General features: G+C 46.8%; 1 protein-coding gene across 2 annotated transcripts in view; it reads left to right on the forward strand.

The window, feature by feature from the left end:
* The window catches only part of B3GALT4 (beta-1,3-galactosyltransferase 4), a 20,507-nt gene extending 5,432 nt beyond the window's left edge, over positions 1-15,075 (forward strand). The window contains exons 2-4 of one of the 2 annotated variants that reach the window (XM_066581311.1): positions 9,764-9,870; positions 9,992-10,033; positions 10,604-15,075. In XM_066581311.1, coding sequence (XP_066437408.1) covers positions 10,759-11,817 — 1,059 coding nt within the window. In that variant the 5' untranslated portion in view covers positions 9,764-9,870; positions 9,992-10,033; positions 10,604-10,758 and the 3' untranslated portion in view covers positions 11,818-15,075. The remainder of the gene's footprint in view (positions 1-9,763; positions 9,871-9,991; positions 10,034-10,603) is intronic. The other variant, XM_066581310.1, reaches the window with a different exon arrangement.
* The last annotated feature ends 8,694 nt before the right edge of the window (positions 15,076-23,769 follow it).

Genomic DNA, 23,769 nt, shown 5'->3' on the forward strand with positions numbered 1-23,769 from the left:
TATTGTCTCCATATATTTATATTCTAATGCAGTGTAATGTTGTTCCTCATATATTTTTTTTATATTTTTTCCAGCACCTCATTTAATCCAACAGGCACTAACGAATCCATTCTGTAAATCCAGAACATTTCTCTGGCTTTAAGTTGTGCCTAAAGGAATGATTGCGGATATGTTCTAATGGTGTGATGCGCAGGTCCTTGGGATTTTTCTGATGTTCTATTGCAAAATGCTGTGAAACACTATGTTTCATATAACCCATAGATACGTTAAATCTATGGTGGTTTAATCTAGAACTTAGAGTGTTGGTGGTGCGCCCAATATATTGCAATCTACATGGACACTCTATTAGGTAGATTATAAAACGGGAGCAACAATTCAGGAATTGGTTTATTTTTACATTCTTCTTTTCTCTATTACAATAGACCTCTTTCCTTCCTTGTCCAATACTGTCACAACACTTACAGCGCTTCCTTCCGCATTTACACACTCCAACCGTTTTAGGTATATTACATATTTCTTTCTGAAATTTTTTTACCGGATTTGAGGGAGCTAATGCATTTTGCAGAGTTTTATTCCTCCGATAGACAATTTTCGGTTTGTTTTGAATTTCTCTGTGGAGTATTGGGTCTCATTAAAATTTCCCAATTCTTTTTCAGGATTTTTTTCAATAAGATTATGTTGTGAATTATATTTTGTAACAAATAAAACGTTTTTTTGGGTATCAAATTTATCTTTTTTCTTCTGAGTTTTTTCTGTATGGTTTAAGTCCATGCCGGCTTTATTATATGCGGCTTCAATCAGTTCAGGAGGGTAGCCTTTATTTTTAAATCGCTCCTTTAAAATTTGTGCTTGGGATGAATACATATTGATGGTGGAACAATTCCTGCGTATCCTCCTGAACTGCCCGAAGGGGATGTTTATTTCCCACTCTTTTTTGTGATTTCTGTCATGAAGAAGACTTTGCATATGCTTTAAAATAGATTAATATAGAGGAAATTAACATATTGTTCCGCAAATTTGAAAAAATCAAAAGAGATCTGAAAGATTTTGAACAAGAAACATTTTTTTCATGGGAATATAAGAAACATGGCAATCAACAAACACATACACCCAAAATCAATTCACAGGAACATAAAAACAAAAGTAAAAATAAGAATAAAAACAATTTGTGGTCGGGTAAAACAAGAGTTTTCACGAATCACAATAGATTAGATACACAGGAGTCAATGAAACCAAGAACTGAGAATAGAGTAATATTGGATAAGAACAATAAAACTAACAACAAAATTAAAAATAAAAACAAAGAGGAAAATAAGACAACAGATACACGAAAGGTTAATATAGAAAAGAACACAATAAAAAGAAAAAGCATAGTAAAACACACCAATTTAGTGATTGAGAGCTCAGATGAACAGCCATCCACATCTGAAACATCTTTAAAATTAATAGAAAAACACAAAAAGAATAGAAGCACCCCATCAGTGCAGAGTTCTCCAAGGAAAACTTTATGTCAGATCTCTTCACAAAACACTCCGGTTAAAGTATCTTCCCCTCTATTGATAGAATTTTCACCTTCAGTTGTAGAAATTAATCATTGTAGTCAGGAAAAACAACATGTAAAAAGAAAAAAAGTTACGACAATATCCCCTAAAAGAGATACACGACACCCTATAGAAACTCATTTATTATGCTCCCCATTAGCAGATTCCCCCCCTAATTTTTTAGAGATAAGTGCATCGGATTTATTAAAATCCGATCTAAGCAACAAACAATTCAACATAAACACCGTGCCACAAACACAGATACGACAAACGATAGACCCTTTACTCCCATTATTGACAGCGACACCGACGCACTCTACTCTAATCCAGTCGAAAAAAATATTCCAATTCTACCAACCACTGTCCCCAATGAGAACAACGAAAAAAAGAAGTCTGCAAGAAGAAGGGGAAAAAGAGGGGGTAAACGTGTCCACAAAAATAATCAAAAAATCGAAACTGAATGCCTAGTAATAGATAATCAGGAAGCTAGAAAAATAGGTATATTTAATCTCTCCAAACATATCTTATTACGGAAGGAAGCTGAGATTCTTGCGAAAGGCTATCCTTTTGCCCCTCAAAACAGGCAGATTTATACGACCTATTTGTGGACTTAAACTCTCTAGTCAGAAACCTCCCGTTGAAGAGACACTTTGCATTACAAGTGGATAATCGTCCATCTAACAGTGAGACGATTAAGCCGTTTGATATATGCGACCCTATTTTAACTGACTTAAAACCGAAAAGTCACTTCTTTCCTATTGAGAGTAAAGGCAAATTCATTGATTTGTTTTACCAGAGTGTTTTGGATGATTTTTCTATTATGTGCAACAATAGAAATAGCAGTATCTCAAATATGGACAGAAAAGAATTAACTATCAGAAAATAAGAAGATTATTATTAAAAAAGCGGATAAAGGGGGAGGCACAGTAATAATGGATAGGGATTATTACAATAGAGAAGCCATGAGAATATTGAGTGACGAAAGTTACTATAAAAAATTATTTCACGATCCACCGAAAAAAATTTCAGAAGCCCTGTATGTGTTTATGGAAAAAGCTCTGGAAAACAACTGTATTTCAAAAGATGAATACAAATTTATGTATAATCGTAATCCAGAGATCCCTTATTTTATTTTTTACCTAAGGTGCACAAAGACACTTTAGAACCACCAGGGCGACCTATAACCTCAGGTATCTCTATAACAAGCCCCCTTTCAGAATACATTGATGAAAACCTCCAGAGATATGTAATCCATTTACCATCTTATATTAAGGATACGGGACATGTTTTAACCCTTTTAAAAGACATTACTTGGAGAGACACGTCAATTTGGGTGACATTGGACGTGTCTTCCCTTTATTCTAATATTTTACACCATTTAGGTTTGGAAGCGATATCATATTTTCTAGAAAATGATCCCCTTATGCCGCCTAAACAAAAAAAAATGTTTAATAGAAGCCATTAGTTTTATTCTTAATAATAATTATTTTACTTATAATGAAGGATTTTACATGCAGACTAGGGGCACAGCAATGGGGACAAAATTTGCCCCTAGTTATGCTAATTTATTTATGGTTTTTTTCGAAAGAAATGTTTTTTATGATGATAGAATCTCGTTTTATAGGCGTTTTATCGACGACATTTTATTTATTTGGGAGGGTACCCTGGAAGATCTTAATGAGTTTATTTTTAAGATCAACGACAATAAATTTAATTTAAAATTTGAATGCAATATTAGTAGAACTGAAGTAGTTTTTTTAGATTTGGTTTTAACAGCCAAAGAAGGTAAAATACAGACACGTACCCACTTCAAACCCACGGACTGCAACAGCTTTTAAAATTTTTACAGCTGTCACAAAAAAGAGTGGGAAATAAACATCCCCTTCGGGCAGTTCAGGAGGATACGCAGGAATTGTTCCACCATCAATATGTATTCATCCCAAGCACAAATTTTAAAGGAGCGATTTAAAAATAAAGGCTACCCTCCTGAACTGATTGAAGCCGCATATAATAAAGCCGGCATGGACTTAAACCATACAGGAAAAAAAACAGAAGAAAAAATATAAATTCGATACCCAAAAAAACGTTTTATTTGTTACAAAATATAATTCACAACATAATCTTATTGAAAAAAATCATGAAAAAGAATTGGGAAATTTTAATGAGATCCTATACTCCACAGAAAAATTCAAAACAAACCGAAAATTGTCTATTGGAGGAATAAAACTCTGCAAAATGCATTAGCTGCCTCAAATCCGGTAAAAAAAATTTCAGAAAGAAATATGTAATATACCGTATATACCGGCGTATAAGGCGACGGGGCGTATAAGACGACCCCCCAACTTTCACCTTATACGCCGGTATACAGTGGAGAAAAAAAAAAAATTCATTACTCACCTCCCCCGGCGTTCTGTCGCGCTCCGGCAGGATGTCGCTCGCTCCTCGTCCCCGGCGCAGCATTGCTTTCTGAATGCGGGGCTTGAAATCCCCGCTTCCAGAAAGCTAATACACACGCCGGCAGCCATGACATCATTGAATGGCTGTGATTGGCTAAAACGCACGTGGCTTCAGCCAATCACACTATTCAATGACATCATTGAATGGGTGTGATTGCTAACACGTGCGCCTTCAGCCAATCACAGCCATTCAATGCTGTCATGGCTGCCGGCGTGTGTATTAGCTTTCTGGAAGCGGGGATTTCAAGCCCCGCATTCAGAAAGCAATGCTGCGCCGGGGACGAGGAGCGAGCGACATCCTGCCGGAGCGCGACAGAACACCGAGGGAGGTGAGTAATGAAATTTTTTTTTTTACACTTTTTTTTTTTTTGGATTACCGGCGTATAAGACGACCCCCGACTTCAGAGCAGATTTTTCGGGGTTCAAAAGTCGTCTTATACGCCGGTATATACGGTACCTAAAACGGTTGGAGTGTATAAATGCGGAAGGAAGCGCTGTAAGTGTTGTGACAGTATTGGACAAGGAAGGAAAGAGGTCTATTGTAATAGAGAAAAGAAGAATGTAAAAATAAACCAATTCCTGAATTGTTGCTCCCGTTTTATAATCTACCTAATAGAGTGTCCATGTAGATTGCAATATATTGGTCACACCACCAACACTCTAAGTTCTAGATTAAATCAGCATAGATTTAATATATCTATGGGTTATATGAAACATAGTGTTTCACGGCATTTTGCAATAGATCAGAAAAATCCCAAGGACCTGCGCATCACACCGTTAGAACATATCCGCAATCATTCCTTTGCACAACTTAAAGCCAGAGAAATGTTCTGGAGTTACAGAATGGATTCGTTAGTGCCTGTTGGATTAAATGAGGTGCTGGAAAAAATAAAAAAAAAATATGAGGAACAACATTACACTGCATTAGAATATAAATATATGGAGACAATATTTGGTTTAATATATCATTCGGTAGGAATAAAGATTATGCAAATTATGATCGTAGTTTGATGTGTATATATTTACCTTTTTTATAAGTATATTTATTTTGATAAAAATCTTTTTCCTTCTTTTTATATATATTAATAAGAATAGGACTAATGCTATACCAATTTCATACGCAGTATAAACACGGATACAGATAATCTATTTTCTTAATCGTTTGAAATTTTATGAAAACTGTTTTAAGAAAAAATGAGGTTGAATATTTATTGATTTATTATATCTAATTAGAATTGTTTTAATGCAGGTGTACTGCTATTTAGCGTAGTTTTAATTTACTTTCATCAGCCGGAGTCCGGATCTCAGCACGTACGGACATAGTTACGTAAACTGTGTAGATTTATACGTAGCTACGTAAATGGCGTAACTTCATGAACCTTGAACCGTCATATCTAATCCCCCGACGCTTGATCAATACGTCAGCGAGGGAGAGACTGGCGTCCCACGATGCAGGCTCCGGACTCCGTCACTATGAAATGTGAGTAACCCTATAAAAAGTGATGTTTGTTACATTTTGTCATGCTTGAAAAGGGCGCTGATATTAGTGCCGAAACGCGTTGCAAGACTTTTATATGTTTTTTATGTACAATTAAATATATTATATTATATACTGTGGAGACTTGCTAGTTTCCTTTACTGGATCACAAGACCCCGAAGAAAGAGCGCAGGAGGATTTTTCTATTTCAGTTTTATCTGCTTTCTTCCCCATTTGTGTGTTGCAATACCCACTGGGGTTCTCCCTACTGCTGCACCTCCTAGTTTGAGGATTTTTTGGGATCTTGCACAAAGGAACATCTTTAGTTTTACAGGCGACCGGGGATCATCGGTGCAAGCGGGTTAGTCTCCCGGAGGTGGAGATCCCGCTTCGCACCAGGTGAGTAAAAAAAACCCTTATTCTTGATTTCGGATTCCTGTGTGGTGGCGCGGATCTACACTTTGTGAGCATCCAGAAAACAGTCAGATACCGAACAACGCTGCGGATTTTGACTGGCAATGAGGCACGTACCCACAGCTGATGTCATACAACACGCGCTCCCCTCACCACCTGAGAAGGTTCCCCGCTGTCAGCGCTCCCTAGCTGACGGTTCCAAGCAGCCTCATCAGGTCAGATCACTACAGGTGGCTGAGACCTGGAAGCCGGGGCGCGCCGACAGTGGGAAGTCTTCGGGGGCGGCGAGGGGAGCGCCGACAAGAGGGAAGCCTTCGGGGGCATCCAGCTGTCGGCGCTGCCCATCACCGCCCCCTGCACTCACCATCGCCGCCCCCGAAGGCGTCCCCGCTGTCGGTGCTTCCCATCGCCGCCCCCGAAGGCTTCCAGCTGTCGGCGCACTGAAGCCTTCGGGAGCGGTGGGGGGCACGCGGCAGGAAGCCTTCAGGGGCGGCGAGGTGCGCGCGTAGGGAAGCCTTTGGGGGCGGCAGCGAGGGGCGCGCGGCGGGAAGCCTTCGGGGGGCAGCAGCGAGGGGCACGCGGCGGGAAGCCTTCGGGGGGCAGCAGCGAGGGGCACGCGGCGGGAAGCCTTCGAGGGGCACGCGGCGGGAAGCCTTCGGGGGGCGGCAGCGAGGGGCGCGCGGCGGGAAGCCTTCGGGGGGCGGCAGCGAGGGGCGTGCGGCGGGAAGCCTTCGGGGGCGGCGCGCGGTGGGAAGCCTTCGGGGGCGAGGGGCGCGCGCAGCAGGAAGCCTTCGGGGGCGAGCGCGTCGGGAAGCCTTCGGGGGGGGCGGGGTACGGCGGCGAGGGGTGCGCGGCGGGAAGCCTTCGGGGGCGGCGGCGGGAAGCCTTCGGGGGCGGCGGCGGGAAGCCTTCGAGGGCGGCGGCGAGGGGCGCGCGCGGCGGGAAGCCTTGGGGGGGGGCGGCGGCAAGGGGTGAGCGCGGCGGGAAGCCTTGGGGGGGGGGGCGGCGGCGAGGGGCGCGCGGCAGGAAGCCTTCGGGGGGGGGCCGAGGGGTGCGCAGCGGGAAGCCTTCGGGGGGGCGGCGGCAAGGAGCGCGCGCGGCGAGAGGACTACGGGGGGGAGGGGCGCGCGCGGGGGGAAGACTTTTATATGTTTTTTATGTACAATTGTACAATTAAATATATTATATTATATACCGTGGAGACTTGCTAGTTTCCTTTACTCGATCGCAAGACCCTGAAGAAAGAGCGCAGGAGGATTTTTCTATTTCAGTTTTATCTGTTTTCTGGATGCAGGATTTGCCATGGAAATTTCCACTGTAGCATTTCAGCCATGTGCGAACGTAGCCTAAGTCAGCCAGAGGTACGCTGCCACATAGTGACCCTAGTAGAAATAGTGTCCCCCACAGTGGTCTCAGTAGTAATAGTGTCCCCCACAGTGGCCTCAGTAGCAATAGTGTCCCCCACAGTGGACCTCAGTAGTAATAGTGTCCCCCACAGTGGACCTCAGTAGTAATAGTGTCCCCCACAGTGGACCTCAGTAGTAATAGTGTCCCCCACAGTGGACCTCAGTAGTAATAGTGTCCCCCACAGTGGACCTCAGTAGTAATAGTGTCCCCCACAGTGGACCTCAGTAGTAATAGTGTCCCCCACAGTGGGCCTCAGTAGTAATAGTGTCCCCCACAGTGGGCCTCAGTAGTAATAGTGTCCCCCACAGTGGGCCTCAGTAGTAATAGTGTCCCCCACAGTGGCCTCAGTAGTAATAGTGTCCCCCACAGTGGCCTCAGTAGTAATAGTGTCCCCCACAGTGGTCTCAGTAGTAATAGTGTCCCCCACAGTGGTCTCAGTAGTAATAGTGTCCCCCACAGTGGTCCCAGTAGTAATAGTGTCCCCCACAGTGGCCTCAGTAGTAATAGTGTCCCCCACAGTGGCCTCGACCCAAGTGGTAACGGTGACCCCCTTCACCCCCCTCCCTTCCCCCCACACACACGCACACACAGCAGTTCCAGTAGTATTAGAGACCCCTGATATACTTACCTTCTCCTCCTGGTCTTCTGAGCGCCGCTGCAGATGGAAGTGTGTGCACCTGCAGCAGCGCCTCCTCTCTTCTCCTCTCCTTTTGCGGAACCAAAGAGGAGAGAAAGATTCCGGATGCACACGCTGCCGTCAGTGTGTGCATCCGCTGGAGAGCTGCACGCAGAGTGATTACCAGCCAGGGAGCCGCAGCACACCAGCTGGTAATCACTTTAGTAGTGACCAGACATCTTGAAAGCGGAATAAATGGCAGTCCTGGTGGAAAGTGGGACTGTCTCGCCTAAATCGGGACATCTGGTCACCTTACAACACAGACGGAGGATAAACTTCTGAACGATCATGTTCCCACAGTTCTGCATCTTGTGCGGCGCAATAACTGGGCTGTCAGTAATTACCCCGCTTCCTCGAAAATAACACAGGGTCTTATATCAATATTTGCTCCATTTTTTAAGGCAAATACAGACGGGTCAGAGGCCGCAGGAGATTACGTCTCTGACCGTGGGCGGCGACCCGGTTGCGGACGCTCGCCATTGGGCATGTGTAGTACAGGTTTTTAAAAATATATATTTGTGACTCCCACGCCGTTGCTAGGCGATGATGCAGTTACCTGCGACCTGTCCGCAGTGTCAATTATGAATGGGCTGCGCATCAGGCGGCTTCCAGTGACTTGAATGGAGGCCGTATGGGTGGAATCCGCGCAAAAATAAAACGCGCTGTGGTTTTAAATCCACTTGCGGAAATCACAATAGCTGTTCGCTCATCTAAGCAGACATGTGAAACCTCTATCTTTCAATACCGTGGCGCCTGCGCCGGTGACGATCACGAATTCTGCAATAGACAGTATTGTTTCATTCAAAAACGCCTCACTTCTGTAAAAAAGCGACCCTCAGGCGTGTTTCACGCACGTCAGACAATCGCAAGCGTTTCCCATTGATGTCAGTGGGAAACGTCACATGCAACCGGCAAAGCCATGCGATCTTTAAATGAGCGAGGCGGTCCGTGGGAACATCAATAGAACGCGCTGCGATATTTTTTTTTCCCCTTGCAGTGAAGAAAAAATCGCTCATGTGAATAAGTCAGTTCAAAAGAATGGAGTTCATATTTGTGCGCATTTTGTGTGTCACGCAATGCACCAAACCTGCGCGAGATTCTGGCTCGTGTAAATAAGCCCTCCTGGTTTTTGGGAGGTGAAATGAATAAAGGCAACATTTTTGCTCCGTTTTTTTTTTTGTAGCTTTTTTAATTGCAACATTTGCGATGCAGGATAAAAAGTGCGTTCAGTTTATTGTACGGGTCACTGATTGTGACGATGGCAAACGTGGGTACGGCAACATCCCGGGGTGGGGAGGGGTTTAAGGTATGTTCACATGGCTGATTTTTTTTCTTTTTGCATAAACCCCATCTCCCCCATGTATTTGTAGCAGAGCTCTAAAGCCGAGTCATTCGGCAACGCAGGATCGCATACTAATCCGCAGCAATAACCACGGCACAGATCCCACTGTATAACTATGGCGCGGTCCGCGCTACAATCAGTGGCAGTATATGGATTTCAGTGCAGAAACTGCATGAAATGGACGCTGTCTGGACAAGGCCTAGTTGTTTCCTGCTGTCCTAAGACTACAGCCTGCATGATGGTTGTCGTTCACTTACAGCTGGAGGAGGTGGGCGTATAGACCTGCTGGACAGAAGAAGGGCGTACCTCTTGTATGGCCTCGGGGCGCAGGTCCTATTAGGGTGTGGCCGCCTTCACATGTGCAATTAAAGGGAACCCGGGGTTATGTAATCACATTTCAGTCATCGGAAGCGCTGACTCATGTGCTAATAGATATGGTTTGTGTTGCAGACGTGGAGAACCTGCCCGGAGCGAAGCCTTCAGATACATGGTATCCAGTCCAGAGGAGCTGGGCCGCTCGCTGCCCGTAACAAGGACCCCTTCACATTATTATGCCGGTCAGTGCCATCACCGCGGGAACAAACCTGTGGGTTTTAATGTTGTATTAATTTAAAAAAAAAATGTTTTTCTTAAAAAAAAACTGAAGCCAATATCTTTTTTGGTTCTTCGGACGATTAGGCTTTGTGGTGGGCTGCAGTTCTTCATTAGTACGATTCTGAGGTACATGTGACTTTTTAATTACTTTTTATTCCATTGTTTTAAAGTGACCGGATGAATAAAACAGCGCAGATCCGCCATCGTGTGTTTTTTCTTTCTGTGTCCTGTGTGATAAATAGTGGAATATTTTTATTGTTCAGACTTTTTATTAAGGTTTTCATAAATCAGACAAACATATGAGGTCTCGCAGGACCTCAAAAATATAATAAGTAGCATACATAATGCCTAAACCGTGTGGAATATTTTTATGTTGGACTTTTGCAAATACGATACCAATTGTGTTTTTTTTTTTTTTTTTACTGATTTTTTTTCAGATTAACAATGTAAAGTTTTGTTTTGAACTCTTATTTTTTTAAATGTTTTTAAAAGATTTCATTAAACTTGCAGTATATAGTGTTTTATGGTTTCCTCTTGCATGGCAGCCCTAGATGCTGTCAGTAGGCCTTGGGCAGCCAATTGGGTAACCAAGTCCCCTCCATACACTCTTTGTGACACATTGATAGTGGATTGCTGACGTCTCAGTTTACTGTTTACACGACACAAAAACTTACTCTGCATCCCTGTGTTTTTCAGCAATGTGCACCCCACAAGTTGTCTGTAAGACCCCGGAATGATCATATGACTCGGAGTACTGTGGATGTCTTCAGGGGTCCACAACCGCTGGATGGCCAGAACTGATGCGGGATTAGGTCTTCTATCTCAGCTTCGCCAGCTTCCATGTTCTGTCCATGATATGTAAGAAGACTCTTCTGCGGGCCATCATGCTCCCACGTCCCGCCGCCTGCCTGCGTCTGCTTCACATCCACCGCCGGAGCTGGCCACTTGTCTTCCTTCTAGTTGCTCTGTTACTTTTTCTCAGTGTCTCGGGGTATCTTGAAGAGTTCCTCTCTGGGATCCTTTCCATCTGTCACTCCACACCTTCTCATGTGCCTTCACCTCAAGTCTTGAACGTTCCCATCCCTCCATTCCTGCTGTCCCCTGCCAGCGCCTGTTCGTCTCCTCCATTTCTGCTCATCTTGGTGTCCAGTGCCCCTTCCCACAGAGACAGGAGGGATGCGATCCGTCAGACGTGGGGGAGCCTCAGTTCCTCAACTGCCTCCGCTTCTCTGACCCTCTTTGTCCTGGGAGTACCAAAGTCCCCAGAAGAAAGGGCGGCGCTGATGCACGAGGCGGTGACTCACAGGGACATCATCCAAGCCAACTTCACAGATACTTACCGGAACCTGACACTGAAGACGGTCACAGGGCTGACATGGGCATTGGAAAAATGCAAAGGAGCGCAGTACCTGTTCAAGACGGACGATGATGTTTTTGTCAATACGGTGCTTTTATCACAGTTCTTAAGAGGAAAGTATGGTCTTCAGTACATGGGGCGCCTGCACTGGCACGTGAGCCCAACCAGGGACCGAGACCACCAACATTACGTATCACATGAAATGTACGGAGATAGCTACTTCCCACCCTACTGCAGTGGCACTGGCTACATATTGTCTCATGGAGCCGCTAGACTCATCTTGGAGCAGGTCCGGAGTGGCCCATGGCTGCCACTGGAGGATGTGTATATCGGGATCTTAGCCCAGGCAGCTGGCATTGCTCCGAGTCACGTTGCAAAGATTGCAGGATCCCTTACGGTGGCGCATAGCACTTGCTGCTATCGAATCATGTTCACCTCTCACAAACTGACACCGAAGGCCATGCAGGAGGCTTGGAACATGCTGAAGGAGGCCGGGAGTCACTGGTGCCCCTCGGTGCTTCTACTGTATTGTAAATTATTTAGCAGTTGGTAGAAGGAGGAGTCTGAGCGACACTTCCAATGTCCTGGACCGGCAGTACTTGTGGTGGTCATTCCCTGATCTCGTCCATATATATATGCCATGATAACCAGTTGCACCCAAGAGCCTTGGACGTAACTCTCGTTGGATAGCAAACAGATACTAGTCCGTGTGCTGTCACATTTACAAGGGCACAACACATTAACATGCATTGTCCATGAAACAGACAGGAATAGGACCTGCCCTGAGGTTTTCACGTAGTTCATGGGCCCGTGTAAAAAAAACAGCATTATACGTAGCTTCATAGGCCTATAATTGGGCTGTGTGCTGCTTATGGATTAACTCGGACAGCACATATACTCAAATACGGCAGCGTGCCTGGAGGCCTTCCACAAACTGGGATAATATAACACCGGTCATCATCTTGGGGTCTGTTCACACACAGCAAATTTGTTACAGAACTTTCTTCATCTGTCTCGTTCGTCTGAAAGGAGCTTGCAGAAATCCAATTGCCACCAGAGCGACCTCATGGCGAGAACGAACGGATGTCCAGTTGTAGTCATTTCTCCGACAAATCTGCTGGCATATGTGAGAAAATGGATTGAAGCATTCCGTTCCCCCGGGACATTTTTGGTGCCAGTTTTAATGTTGTGTCAATTTATACATGTGGTTTTCATATCCTATAGAGGAGCCCATAGGGAGAAATGACAAAAAAAAACTCTGTGACCGGAACATACAGTCTTTACATTCCAAGATAAATGGCTGGAACTGATCACCGACCAAACAGCAAGCAAGTTGATGTACCTGCGCAGAGGATCCGCTGACTGTTTCTCATAGTTTCGCTCATTCAAATGATTGTTGGACTGCCAAGAAAGCATGCCTCGTCTAAGAAGCACTGGGTTATAAGACTCAAGATCGGTACAAAATGAGGACCGCAAAATTCTCCAGCCGCATACCCCATAAGATGCCAGATTTATTTATCCCTTCCATGTGACTCGTTATCTGTACAGATCCATAGAAAAACAAACTGAAATCTTTTAGGTTGTGAGAAAAAGTTAAACAATGTGGTTGCATAAATATACACACCCTAAAACTAACACTTTGTTAATTCACCCTTTGACTTTATGGCAGCAGTCAGTCTATATGGGTCGGTGTCTGTCAGCGTGGCACATCTTCACTTTCCTTACAAAAGCTCCAAATTTGTCAGATTGTGAGGGCATCTGGTGTGTAGCGCCATCTACAGGTCACCTACAGATCTTGAATGGTATTCAGGTCTGGGCTCGGGCCGGGCCATCTCAAAACTGTGATCTTCTCCTGGTGAAGCTGTTCACTTGGTCTGCTTTGGGTCATCGGGTTGAAAGGTGAAATTCATCTTCAGCTTTTAACCGAGGCCTGAAGGTTTTGGGCCACAATAGACTGATATTTGGAACTGTCCAGAATTTCCTCCACCTTGACTAAAGCCCCAGTCCCAGCAGCAGTACAGCCCCCACATAATACTGCCCCCCACCAACCTCACTGCAGGTTGGTGGTCTTCTGGCGATGGCAGGGTTGGCTTTACGCCAAACATACTTTCGGTCTCATTAGACAGAACACGTTCTCCATGGACTTCTGCCAGATGTGAAGAACACAGCCGGCTTGGATGTTCTTCTCTGTTATATAAGGCTTCCGCCTCGCCCCCACAGCCCAGACATATGAAGAATACGGGAGATGGTTGTCACATGACTACACAACCAGGACTTGCCAGAAACTGCTGCAGCTCCTTTAATGTTGCTGTCGGCCTCCAGGACCAATTTTCTTCTAGTCTTTTTATCATGTGCCCCATGGTATATGTAATGCCTTGGAGATTACTTGGTCTCCTTCTCCTGACTGACACCTTCCAACAATCAGATCCCTTTGATGATCTGTAAGATATTTACCTACCAACTAAGAAAATGTCAGGAAATCTTCCTAGAAGAGCCGAACTTTATATGGGGACCCAGAGTCCCTGTAAATAATGGCAGCGAAGTGCTGACTGTTATCTATCAGGAGGTTACATGTGATTGGCTTATACTGACCACAAACACATCCCCAAATATAAGAGGGTGGGAACCACACTAGTTTAGTTTTGCTATTTTTCCACCCTAAAAGATGTATCTGTATTTCCGTAGAATTGTACAGATAACGGGGAATATGGAGGGAAATCTGAAGTGATTCGTCTTTGTCAGTTTTTTTTAACATGACGGACACTTGTCATTTTAACCGGGGTGTGCGGACCTTTTATATCCACTGCGTCTTGTTCTACGTCTGGGAGTAGATGTGATGCACTTGGGTTGTGTTCACACGTTGCGGGTTGCAGCTATTAGTTGCAGTGATTTCTGCTCCATTCTCATTGATCTGAATGTGGCTTGCAGAAATCCATGCTTCTGAACCAAGTCCATTCACATGCAGACATCTAGTCCCCACATATATTCTGCCCAATGTGACTTTAGAACAATGGCCTTGCAGCCACCAACGGGTGCCATACGTACAGATATAGTCACCTAGTAGCTGCGCTTACTCCTCCGTACATACAACCTGATGGAGCGGAACTATTTTTTGTCAGCTTGGTATGGGAGTATCCTTGTACCTCAGAGTCCCTGCTGAGAAGGGACAGATGGATGAAGGAAAAAATAGTTTAGCAAAAGTGGTTTCTTTAAAAAAACAAACAAAAAAAAAACACTTTTGCAAAACATTTTTTTTTTTTTTGTCTTGGTGAGACAGCAGACGCGGGTGTCTAGATGCCAAGACCCCTACTCTTCAAGCGCTGTTCTCCTTCAGCTGTAATCATCGTTTCTCAGCGTCTGAAGACGGCTCATTAAAGTGTATAGATGTGTATCAACCTCTCTTCAGCTCCCAAGAAGAGCTGAGGAGTGACGATCACAGCCAAAGGTCGCATCGCTTGGCTTGGCACTTTCGCCCATCCATTTCGGCGGGGGTCTCCGCTCATGGACTCCTACTGTTTGAAACCTCTGATATTTCACTGAGACATAACAAAAACATTTATAAAGGTGCAGTTACTCTGCAGTGGCTGAATGGTAATAGTACAGCGCCTACCGGTGGAGTAGAGCAGTATTAGGGCTGGGAGCATTAGAACAAAGTAAAGGACCAGCAGGGGAGGAAGCCTTAGATGTTTAGGCTACAGATTTATTGTGCAGTTACTGGCCAAGGTTTTTTTTTCTGTTTACAGGTGAAATGTGTTTTTAAAAAAGTTTCTTTCAGTAAAAAGAAAGCGTGTCCAAAAACCGCAGCAAAACACGTGTGATTTCTCTGTTGTTTTAGAGGGGGACCTAGAAGTCATGAGGGTAGGCTGCTGCTGCTGCGAGGAGGCTGGCTCCTCCAATGCAGGTTATACCTCCCGTGGGCGCTGATAGTTTAGCGTCCTTTCACACTGGATCACTGTTGAGTTAATCGCCTGACATTTGTTGCTACATGAGCAATAATCGGCCACTGCGTGGAGATGGAGCGCGCCAAAGATTGCTTCTGGCCACCCACCCTCATTCAGAATAACAGGCATTCTCTCATAGATGTAACCAATGCCTATTCACACGTGTCTATCTAATCGTCAATTGAATTACAAATTATTGTTGGTCTGTGTCGCTGGCAGTGTTTACACTGAATCTTTATCGTTCAGTTTCCAATGATCCAGTAATAAACAGAATAATAATCATTCTTTGTAAAGGGCCCTTTTATTCTGGCGCGATTATCACCTAATCCTCGCTGGAAACAGCCAATTCGGGGAATAATTGAACCACGTTGACCCAGCCACCGACAGGGCGCTGAGCGAGAAATCTCTCACCTGTCACAGTCGCTTAGTTTTTAGCAAAACTAAAAGCGGAGAAATTATTGGGCCGTATAAACAGGAGCCGCTGAATGTTTGAGCGACTCTCACTGTCAATAGAGGTAGACCGGCCTGCAGCGATCTTCGGTCACTCTTTATCCATTGACTGGAACGACTATCGCTCCTGTGTAAAGCGCAGGAGCGATAGTCATTAGGTATTCGGGGGGGGGGGGGCTAGCTGTCAGGCGCAGAAGTGTAAAGGTACCTTTAGTGTGATTAGGAAGCAGACACTGACCTGCCCTCTCGAGGTCCATTCTACCTAGTATTCTAGTTCAGATCCATCTTCTACTTTAAGTTCAGCCTCCTCGGACTCTACCAGATGCTCATCTAAGGTCTGACAACATAGAGGCCATTCGCAGAGTCCTGTGCCTTAAGGCCTTGAATGCCAACGCAGATTCACAGCGGTTTCTAGTAGGACTTTCCTTTACAGGGACTCTTTTGTTCAGTGCCAAACCCCACAAAATTATCTCTGAATCTCCTTCCTCAGTCCAGACGGAAATGTCCCAACCTTAGTCGCACATTGGCTCTTTTTTCGGTTCTTTCGCTCGTTCTTTTTTCCTGGCTTAAAGGCCATCTGCTTACCAGTAGAACTGAAGGCCTTCCTTCAAGCCTCGCTCCTCCCGACAACCTTGTGGCCAACCCTGCTGCACCTCTTCCAAGTCAGGAGCTCGCAGGCCTGCATCTTCATGAAGGAGAGCCCCATCTAAGTTTTACACTCGGGCGGGAGGCTTCTTTTCAGGGATGTCTGGTTATCGGTGGTCCAAGACTCCTAGCTCAGGGAATTCGCTTCCACTGGCTATAAAGTAGTTTTCCTCTATTTCTTGCTATTGATTCTTTCAATCACGCCTATCTCGTCTCACTTCAGATTATAAGCAGGTTCTTTGCTTCTGAATTGCGGTGTCATAGTCCAAGTTCCACTTCTGGAGAGATTCACGGGTTTCTAGTTAAACCTGTTTGACGGTCCCAAGAAGGATAAATTGGCCCATCCCATCATGGACCGGAAGTTACTGAACAGACATGTGCAATTACCCCATTTCCGGGGCACCCACCTACATGTCCCCACCCTTCCCCTATCATCAACAGTTTGTCTGCTTTTCAGTCTAGCCTGCACACTTTAATTTTTTCGCACTCCCATTTGGGATGGCGGTGGTTCCTTGCATCTTCATGAAGATCATGGCCATTTTGAGAGCTCGAATTCTCTCTTTAGTGGAACACCATGTCCCGGCATTCTACCACCCCGGGGTGGAAAAATGGACCTCCAACTACCGCAGTTGCAAGCTGCTGCCTCTCAGGGAGTGATCCCTCTACCGAGAAGTGTTCTGCATGATACCAGTGTTGGAGCAGTCTGTACATCGCTCTTCTTGCCTCTTGTCTGAACTACATTTTACGGCTGATATCCAGAGCCTGGACCCTCCTTTATTTACAAAAGACACTAGTAACTCCTTGGATCCCCTTCTCTTCACTCCTTCTACTACTGCAAATATGAAAATCAAGTCAGAAGGAGATCCAGCCACAATCGTGGATCAGGCCAGGCCGAGATGCTTCTAGTATGCGGATGTGATCTCGTCAGAGATTCTCTATGACCCCTTCCAGATCCTTCAGATCTCCTTTCTCAGAGCCTTCTCCACCCAAATATAGGGTTTTTCAGTTTAATGGCATGGCTGTTTTAGCTGCAGTCTTAAAGGCCAATGGCTTTTTGGATGAGGTCATTCAAACCACAAGACAATAAAGCCATCATCCTGCTGAATTTGGCACAGGATCTGGAAGGGTTATTTTCGGTGGTACGAGGAGAATCTTCTCTCTTCCGTGATCTCATCCCTCCCTTCGATCTTCCCTTTTTTCCTTCCGTCTGGTTTGCATGTGGGATCGGCCTTTAGCTTCCTGAAAGGCCGGGTCTCTGCCTTATCTAGTATTATCTTTAGCAAAAAGAGGAGTTTTGTACTTAATGTAAAATCTCTTTCTTGTAGCCTCCTTTGAGGGATACGACATCCACCCATTCTGTGTTCTCTGTTGTTTAGCTCCATTTATACTATTGTTTGCTAGTAGAGATGAGCGAGCGCACTCGTCCGAGCTTGATGCTCGTTCGAGTATTAGGGTGTTCGAGATGCTCGTTACTCGAGACGAGCACCACGCGGTGCTCGACTCCATTACATTTCCTTCCCTGAGAAATTTGCGCGCTTTTCTGGCCAATAGAAACACAGTGAAGGCATTACAACTTCCTCCTGTGAAGTTCCAGCCCTATCCCACCCCCCTGCAGGGAGTGGCTGGGGAGATCAGATGACACCCGAGTATTTAAATCTGCCCCGACCGCGGCTCGCCACAGACACAAGCTAAGAGAGATCAGGGAAAGTGCTGTCTTGCTGTAGCTGCTATAAGGGAGAGTGTTAGGTGTTATTTTAGTCTTCAAGAACCCCAACGGTCCTTCTTAGGGCCACATCTGACCGTGTGCAATACTGTTGAGGCTGCTTTTAGCAGTTTTGCACAATTTTTTTTTTTTTGTATATCGGGCGTGCAGACCATAGTGTCCTCAGTCTGCAGTCATTTTACAGAGTATAGGGGCAGTACTGCTGAGGCAGGGACAGTGGTACAGGGAAAGAGATATACTGGCTATATAGGCAGTGGGCTTTTTCAAAAAAATTGGAAAAAAATACTATATTTGGGCTGCCTGTGACCGTCTTCAGTTTACTGCGTGTCTGCTGGAGGTAGTAGTCGCTGATTAATACCCAGCCTTGCGCATAATTTTTTCTGGCTGCACTGTGCTTTCAATAACCACAGTCATCCTCCAACAGGGAAATCCATATACAGGCTATATCACAGGCAGTGGGCTTTTCCCCAAAAATTGTAAAAAAATACTATATTTGGCCTGCCTGTGACCGTCTTCAGTTTACGGCGTGTGTGCTGGAGGTAGTAGTCGCTCATTAATACCCAGCCTTGCGCATAATTGTTTCCTGGCTCTGCTGTGTCCATTACATGATCGCCGTCATCCCGCCAGAGGGAAAGAGTATACATATATACGCTGCATACGGTGTCTGTCTGGTTTTTCACCTCATCATTTTAAAAGATTGAAGCAAAATACTTAAGGCCTACCACTGGCCTTTGGCCACTTGACTGGTTCTGCCCTGTGAATTCCAGCAGCTCAGTCATACGCACCTAGGTCTGACTACAGGCTTGCGCATAATTGTTTCCTGGCTCTGCTGTGCATTCCGTAAGCGAAGTCAGCCTCCAACCACAGTCCAATAAGCGGCACATTTAATTACAGTGTTCAGTTTCTGCTCTACTCGTAATACGCCATGCTGAGGGGTAGGGGTAGGCCTAGAGGACGCGGGCGAGGACGCGGAGGCCCAAGTCAGGGTGTGGGCGCAGGCCGAGCTCCTGGTCCAGGTGTATCGCAGCCGACTGCTGCCGGATTAGGAGAGAGGCAAGTTTCTGGGGTCCCCAGATTCATCTCACAATTAATGGGTCCACGTGTAGACCTTTATTAGAAACTGAGCAGTGTGAGCAGGTCCTGTCGTGGATGGCAGAAAGTGCATCCAGCAATCTATCGACCACCCAATCTTCTAGGCCGTCCACAGCTGCAACTCTGAATCCTCTGGCTGCTGCTCCTCCTTCCTCCCAGCCTCCTCACTCCATGAAAATGACACATTCTGAGGAGCAGGCAGACTCCCAGGAACTGTTCTCGGGCCCCTGCCCAGATTCGGCAGCAATGGTTCCGCTCCCACCGGAGGAGTTTGTCGTGACCGATGCCCAACCTTTGGAAAGTTCCCGGGGTCCAGGGGATGAGGCTGGGTACTTCCGGCAACTGTCTCAAGAGCTTTCAGTGGGTGAGGAGGACGATGACGATGAGACACAGTTGTCTATCAGTGAGGTAGTAGTAAGGGCAGTAAGTCCGAGGGAGGAGCGCACAGAGGATTCGGAGGAAGAGCAGCTGGACGATGAGGTGACTGACCCCACCTGGTTTGCTAAGCCTACTGAGGACAGGTCTTCAGAGGGGGAGGCAAGTGCAGCAGCAGGGCAGGTTGGAAGAGGCAGTGCGATGGCCAGGGGTAGAGGCAGGGCCAGACCGAATAATCCACCAACTGTTTCCCAAAGCGCCCCCTCGCGCCATGCCACCCTGCAGAGGCCGAGGTGCTCAAAGGTGTGGCAGTTTTTCACTGAGAGTGCAGACGACCGACGAACTGTGGTGTGCAAGGTTTGTCGCGCCAAGATCAGCTGGGGAGCCACCACCACCAGCATACGCAGGCATATGATGGCCAAGCACCCCACAAGGTGGGACGAAGGCCGTTCACCGCCTCCGGTTTGCACCACTGACTCTCCCCCTGTGCCCCAACCGGCCACTGAGATCCAACCCCCCTCTCAGGACACAGGCACGACCGTCTCGGCCTGCACCCACACGTTCACCTCCGCTGTCCTCGGCCCCATCCAGCAATGTCTCTCAGCGCAGCGTCCATCCGTCGCTAGCGCAACTGTTTAAGCGCAAGTATGCCGCCACGCACCCGCACGCTCAAGCGTTAAACGTGCACATAGCCAAATTGATCAGCCTGGAGATGCTGCCGTATAGGCTTGTGGAAACGGAGGCTTTCAAAAACATGATGGCGGCGGTGGCCCCGCGCTACTCGGTTCCCAGTCGCCACTATTTTTCCCGATGTGCCGTCCCAGCCCTGCATGACCACGTCTCCCGCAACATTGTACGCGCCCTCACCAACACGGTTACTGCCAAGGTCCACTTAACAATGGACACGTGGACAAGCACAGGCGGGCAGGGCCACTATATCTCCCTGACGGCACATTGGGTGAATTTAGTGGAGGCTGGGACCGAGTCAGAGCCTGGGACCGCTCACGTCCTACCCACCCCCAGAATTGCGGGCCCCAGCTCGGTGCTGGTATCTGCGGCGGTGTATGCTTCCTCCACTAAACCATCCTCCTCCTACGCAACCTCTGTCTCGCAATCAAGATGTGTCAGCAGCAGCACGTCGCCAGCTGTCGGTATCGCACGGCGTGGCAGCACAGCGGTGGGCAAGCGTCAGCAGGCCGTGCTGAAACTACTCAGCTTAGGAGAGAAGAGGCACACGGCCCACGAACTGCTGCAGGGTCTGACAGAGCAGACCGACCGCTGGCTATCGCTGCTGAGCCTCCAACCGGGCATGGTCGTGTGTGACAACGGCCATAACCTGGTGGCGGCTCTGCAGCTTGGCAGCCTCACGCACGTTCCATGCCTGGCCCACGTCTTTAATTTGGTGGTTCAGCGGTTTCTGAAAAGCTACCCATGCTTGTCAGACCTGCTCGGAAAGGTGCGCCGGGTCAGCGCACATTTCCGCAAGTCCAACACGGACGCTGCCACCCTGCGGACCCTGCAACATCGGTTTAATCTGCCAGTGCACCGACTGCTGTGCGACGTGCCCACACGGTGGAACTCTACGCTCCACATGTTGGCCAGGCTCTATGAGCAGCGTAGAGCTATAGTGGAATACCAACTCCAACATGGGTGGCGTAGTGGGAGTCAGCCTCCTCAATTCTTTACAGAAGAGTGGGCCTGGTTGGCAGACATCTGCCAGGTCCATGGAAACTTTGAGGAGTCTACACAGATGGTGAGCGGCGATGCTGCAATCATTAGCGTCACCATTCCTCTGCTATGCCTCTTGAGAAGTTCCCTGCAAAGCATAAAGGCAGACTCTTTGTGCTCGGAAACTGAGGCGGGGGAAGACAGTATGTCGCTGGATAGTCAGAGCACCCTCATGTCTATATCTCAGCACGTTTTTGAGTAGGAGGAGGGGGAGGAGCATGAAAAGGAGGGGGAAGAGACAGCTTGGCCCACTGCTGAGGGTACCCATGCTGCTTGCCTGTCATCCTTTCAGTGTGTATGGCCTGAGGAGGAAGAGGAGGATACTGAAAGTGATCTTCCTAGTGAGGACAGCCATGTGTTGCGTACAGGTACCCTGGCACACATGGCTGACTTCATGTTAGGATGCCTTTCTCGTGACCCTCGCGTTACACGCATTCTGGCCACTACGGATTACTGGGTGTACACAGTGCTCGACCCACGGTATAAGGAGAACCTTTTCACTCTCATACCCGAAGAGGAAAGGGGTTCGAGAGTGATGCTATACCACAGGACCCTGGCGGACAAACTGATGGTAAAATTCCCATCCGACAGCGCTAGTGGCAGAAGGTGCAGTTCCGAGGGCCAGGTAGCGGAGGAGGTGCGGAGATCAGGCAGCATGTACAGCGCAGGCAGGGGAACACTCCCCAAGGCCTTTGCCAGCTTTATGGCTCCCCAGCAAGACTGTGTCACCGCTCCCCAGTCAAGGCTGAGTCGGCGGGAGCACTGTAAAAAGATGGTGAGGGAGTACGTAGCCGATCGCACGACTGTCCTCCGTGACGCCTCTGCTCCCTACAACTACTGGGTGTCGAAGCTGGACACGTGGCCTGAACTCGCGCTGTATGCCCTGGAGGTGCTTGCTTGCCCTGCGGGTAGCGTCTTGTCAGAGAGGGTGTTTAGTGCGGCTGCGGGAATCATCACGGATAAGCGTACCCCCGCCTGTCAACCGACAGTGTCGACAGGCTTACACTCATAAAGATGAACAAAGCCTGAATTTCCCCAGACTTCTCTTCTCCACCAGCGGACAGCAGCGGTACCTAAACAATACGTAGGCTGCACCCGCGGATGGAAGCATCGTTCTCTATCACCATCAAAAACGGGGACCTTTTAGCTTCATCAATCTGTGTATTATATTCATCCTCCTCCTCCTGCTCCTCCTCCTGAAACCTCACGTAATCACGTCGAACGGGCAATTTTTCTTAGGCCCACAAGGCTCAGTCATATTACTTTTGTAAACAATGTTTATACGTTTCAATTCTCATTAAAGCGTTGAAACTTGCACCTGAACCAATTTTTATTTTAACTGGGCTGCCTCCAGGCCTAGTTACAAATTAAGCCACAGTACGCTAAGCGATTAATGGGCAATTTTTCTGAGGTACATTAGTACTGTTGGTACACCAATTTTTTGGGGCCCTCGCCTACAGTGTAATCCTAGTAATTTTTATGGGCTTCGCCTGCACTCATGGTACAGCAAGGTGTGTGGGGTTGGCCTACACTTTTGCTACATAAATGTAACTGGGGCCTTGTCTATACTGCAACTACTGAAATGTGAAAGAGACTGTTATCTCCCTAAACTGCTGCAACGGGAATGTTACTGTGGCCTGTCTTGACTGCTACTACTACTGAAATGGAACTAATACTGTGCTCCCCCTATACTGCTGCTAGTGATATGTTACTGGGGCCTGTCCAGACTGCTACTACTACTCAAATGGAACTAATACTGTGCTCCCCCTATACTACTGCTAGTGATATGTTACTGGGGCCTGTCCAGACTGCTACTGCTACTGAAATGGAACTAATACTGTGCTCCCCCTATACTGCTGCTTCGGAATTGTTACCGGGGCCTGTCTTGACTGCTACTATTACTGAAATGGGCGGTTGGGCAGCATGTTACCCAGGAGAAGTGGCAGCGGAGTGTAATGCAGGCAGTGATTGTGCTTTGTTGGAGGTAGTGTGGTGCTTAGCTAAGGTATGCCTTGCTAATGAGGGGTTTTCAGAAGTAAAAATTGTTGGGGGGGGGGGCCCACTCTTGCCGCTATTGTGGCTTAATAGTGGGACCTGGGAACTTGAGATGCATGGTGATCAAGGTCATGACAAGTTCCCTTTAACAGCATTTAGAGATACGCTTTACAGCAGCTTCACTGGCTATTCACACAATAGACAGGAGGGGCCCATTGACTTGTATGGGAGACTGCTCTAGGCGTGTTCTGGGACCTGTGTAGTGCTCATATTGCAGGGAGGAGTAGATGTTCACAACTTATCACTTATTGTGTATTATGGACCCTGTATTATTTTATATAATAATATATATATATATATATATATATATATATATATATATATAATGAATACAGAAAACATCGGAGTTCTCTTATGTATATGTATATTACAGTATCTCAGTGTAATCCTGTCTGTTCTGATAATGAGATGATGGCTGAGTTTTCTCTACAGAACAGGAAGTGTCAGACTATTATTAGTCCTAGTGGTCAGTGTGCAGCGAGGGGAGGAGGTGAGC

The sequence above is a fragment of the Eleutherodactylus coqui genome, chromosome 10 (genome assembly GCF_035609145.1).
Source record: "Eleutherodactylus coqui strain aEleCoq1 chromosome 10, aEleCoq1.hap1, whole genome shotgun sequence".
NCBI lineage: Eukaryota > Metazoa > Chordata > Amphibia > Anura > Eleutherodactylidae > Eleutherodactylus > Eleutherodactylus coqui.